The sequence below is a fragment of the Cicer arietinum genome, chromosome 7 (assembly GCF_000331145.2).
Source record: "Cicer arietinum cultivar CDC Frontier isolate Library 1 chromosome 7, Cicar.CDCFrontier_v2.0, whole genome shotgun sequence".
Classification (NCBI taxonomy): domain Eukaryota; kingdom Viridiplantae; phylum Streptophyta; class Magnoliopsida; order Fabales; family Fabaceae; genus Cicer; species Cicer arietinum.
Genome location: NC_021166.2, coordinates 61,933,738 through 61,937,730, shown reverse-complemented (window position 1 = coordinate 61,937,730; position 3,993 = coordinate 61,933,738). Strand labels below are relative to the sequence as shown.

Below are 3,993 nucleotides of genomic sequence, written 5' to 3'. Positions count from 1 at the left end.
TTTTTGCTTCATAGAATCCTGAATTTTGTGTGTTGCGTAACAAATAATTAGAACTTAAGAAAACTTAACAAGGATTTTGTTAGTATTTTCTTATGAAGAAGTATGTGTCATTTAAGTTAATATCCATTTCTTAAAAATATGATTAGCTATTTTGATTGGAAGTATTGAATTGTAGAGTAGTTACTAGTTAAATATATTATTATACTAAATGGGAGTATTTGAATTTTTTTTATAAATATTTCTATACTCTGCATTAACAAATATTTTGATATAGATGATAAATTTCAACTTTTTTTATTTTTTTACTTTTATCTTATAAGAGATGATAAAATTTATCATAATTAACTCACAATTTTTATGCCTTCAGTTTAAACGCGGAACAAAACATTTAACTTAACAATATAACATTTGTTACTTGAGTTAGAATTTAAAAACGTAAATTTTATCTTTATTATTTACTCTTCATCTTATATACTTGAGTTAGATTGATATGTGTATATGGACTAAAATTTATTTTACTAACTTTTTTAATTCTTAAAATTATATGTTTTTTAGTAGGCCCAATTTTTAAGATTAAAACAGGATCTCCAAAATCTTTAAGATGAACCAAATATACTTTTATAAATTTACAACTTAAAATTTTTATATGCAATACAATATTATGTTTTTTATTTATATATTAAAATTTTAAAATTTCAGCTACGTCGATGTTTTCGTCTAAGAAATTCTTATATGCAATACAATATTATATTTTTTATTTATATATTAAAATTTTAAAATTTCAACCACGTCAGTGTTTTCGTTCAAGATCTGCCGGTGAATTATGATTAAGTTTTTTGTTACATAATTTTTTATTAGTTTTTGAAATATTTATATGTATCATTAACATATTTTATTACTTTCTAGTTGATTCCAATACATGGATGAGGAATCTATCAATTCATGATCAATTTGATTGTAATATTCTTATATTAGCATATGAATGAAAAATACTTTTCTATCAAAAAAGATTATTTGCCTCTGTTTGGATGAACGTATTACACATGATCATGATCAGAATTCACATATCATGTAGCTGGATGCTCAGATTAGTATATTTGGTTGTTAGTTATTTACTTTTTTAAAAAACAATCCACAATTTATGATAGTTTGTTAGACAAATTCTATGATGGAACCACTTTGGTAAATAGTCATCACTTTGATAAATAATCCACCTGTAATTTAATTGATGGTTTTTCAATAAAAACATACGAAAAACAAATGTATCCTTCAAAATTAAATTTGTTTAACCCGACATCAATCATGTTAACGTCTCAACCGTAAAGACGAAAATGATTGTTAACTTCTATTTTCAAAGAGTATCTCTGAACATCGTTAGAGTTTTGAATGATTTTTAAACATTGGTCCAAGATGAACCATATGTTGTGCTCGTCTTCCGAAGCACTCGCCTAATTTGTTAATGATTAATACTGTAAGCTCTTATGAAAAACAGTTTCATAAGATTTTATTCACATGGTGTTTAATTTTTGTATCTGGTGTTCTGATAAACTGTATTGCATATATCCTATCAATGTTGTGAGCATATGAAATTGAGAATAATGATTCTTTTGGATACGGATGCAAAATAATTTCCATATATTGGTTTATTTGTTTAACTACATGTATTGAAGAGCACCAACCAAAACTATTTGATTTGATGCCAACATGTCCCTAACACCCCTTTTACCTTCCAATTTACTTAATATGTTACTTATTTCTTTTTCATGAACTTCTTTTTGCTTCTCTAGTTCAAATGGTGTCATAATTAGAACACATAACTTCTTTGTCTCAAGGTATTGGGACCTCTGGTTGCTGAAAATCATGAGCAAGTTTCATGAAGTTTAAGCTAGTCAGCAAAATAAGCCAAAAAGACCTATCATACACAGTATTCCAACATGACCTTATTCATGTGTTTTATTTTATAAATTTGTATAATTTAAATTATTTATAAAAAAATAAAAAAAAAATCTCTAAATTCCTATCCCTAAACAAACCTTGACAATAAGTTACATATGGCCAGTCAGTGTCACAACTCTTCCTTTTGCAGCTTTCAGAAACATTAATGTCTTCATAGGGACAAATACATTAATGTCTTCATAGGGACAAATAATGAGACACATGAGTGAATTGTGACAAGGCTACCTAGAGACTGTCTATGTGATATTGATAAGTATTGGTTCATCACTGTGCAAATGGATAATGAATCTATGGTACATGCAGAGCAAAGGTTCAAGAGGGGACCAAATATAAACCATGAAAAGTAGTGATCATATATCACAAAAATGGAAAGCATGCTTCAGTGGATTGTGGTCCTCAGTTTTTACTTTAGTTAAATCTTCTTTCATATTCATTTTATTATTTATATTCAATGGTTTGATACTTAGAGGAGTTCTAAGAACACTCTTTTCAACACTCATTCTCTTATTGGGTGAAATCAATATGGATCTCACACTTTAGAAATGGGTTTCAGATAAAGTGGTAAGATCCACGTGACTTTCATCCAATAAAAGAGGGAGTGTTAGAGTGAGTCTTGGAAAGAGAGTGTTCCTAACATTTCTCTTCATACTTATCATCATGTATATGTTTTGTTTCATGAAATTAACATAGAAATTATAGCAGACACTAGAAAACCATTTTAGAGTTAAGACTGAAGACTATTTTTCATAAACTATGACATTGTAATTTGTACGATTGAAAAACTGCACAAAACAATTTTGTTTAAAATGATTTTTGGGGAAGATTCACATACCTTATTGGTGTTATTAAGATAAAAGAGATACTCCCTTTGGTAAGGAATGGTAGAATTGTAAAAGCTTACATTTATATAATTCAGCTGACATGGAAAATCAAACCAGCAATATGAACATTCTATGTTAATTGCCATGATAGTCATAGACAGACTAAGGTAACACAACAAGGAGCTGTACCTGATCACATAACAAAACTTATCCAAAAAAGTATGAAGATTAATAAATCTCGTGAGTATTAAAATTATGTATAGAAACACTTCATTTATGGATTGATTATCCACAAGTATTCTGACATAAGACAAGGAGATCCAACCTAATCTAAACATGGGGTATCATATTTCCAACTGAAATGGAATTTCACTACAAAGCAGATAAGCTGAACTAACATGGTAATACTAGAAAAATAACTGATCATGGCAAATACAATAAAAAGAAGATTGAGGAATCCAAACTAAAAGAACTCAAAATCCAGATATTTACCCCCAGACTTCATTTCATTACCTACTACCCTCTTACTAGTACTGCCAACCCCAACAGCATCAACTGCTGCTCCAACCTTCATAGGTGGCGACGGTTCATTTTCCACTGGTCTTGGGACTTCTGGCGGTGTGCTGCACCTAATCAATGCCCAGTTCACACCTTCAAAGAAAGGGTGCTGTTTAATCTCAGTTGCACCTCTCTTAACCCCAAGACGATTTTGTGGTTCCTTCACCAGCAAGCCACGGATCAGATCCCTGCTGGCATAACTGGTTGCTGGTGATTCGGGAAATTTGAGCTGCTGACCTACTACATTGAAAAGCGTAGCACGGTTTCCTGATCCTTTAAAAGGGGTTTTACCGTATAATAGTTCATGCAAGAATATTCCAAATGTCCACCAATCAACTGCACTTCCATGACCTTCCCCTTTGATAATTTCAGGCGCAAGATATTCGTGGGTACCGACGAAGGACATAGATCGTGCAGCAGTAGGCTCAGCAACGAGCTCTGGAAGTGTTCTGGAAGGAAACCCAGGTTCAGCTCTTGGCTTCCTTGATTTCTTGTTTTTCTGAGGGAAGAGTCGAGGTATAAAACATGCAGGTTGTATGCATACTGATGACGGCTCAATACAAGCAGGTTGAACACAAAATGCACCACCAGCCCGCTTTGAAGGGTCGCCGTCATAAGTTCTAATAAGAGTCGGTGAAACTGTGCATCTTAGGGAAAG

The 3,993-nt window shown here is 31.4% G+C and overlaps 1 protein-coding gene across 3 annotated transcripts in view; it reads right to left on the bottom strand.

Annotated features, from left to right (window-relative positions):
- Nucleotides 1-2,999: 2,999 nt before the first annotated feature.
- The window catches only part of LOC101490474 (serine/threonine-protein kinase D6PKL1-like), a 4,718-nt gene continuing 3,724 nt past the window's right edge, over nucleotides 3,000-3,993 (bottom strand). For all 3 annotated transcript variants that reach the window (XM_004515301.4, XM_073371026.1, XM_004515300.4), the window contains one exon: nucleotides 3,000-3,993. In XM_004515301.4, coding sequence (XP_004515358.1) covers nucleotides 3,241-3,993 — 753 coding nt within the window. In that variant the 3' untranslated portion in view covers nucleotides 3,000-3,240.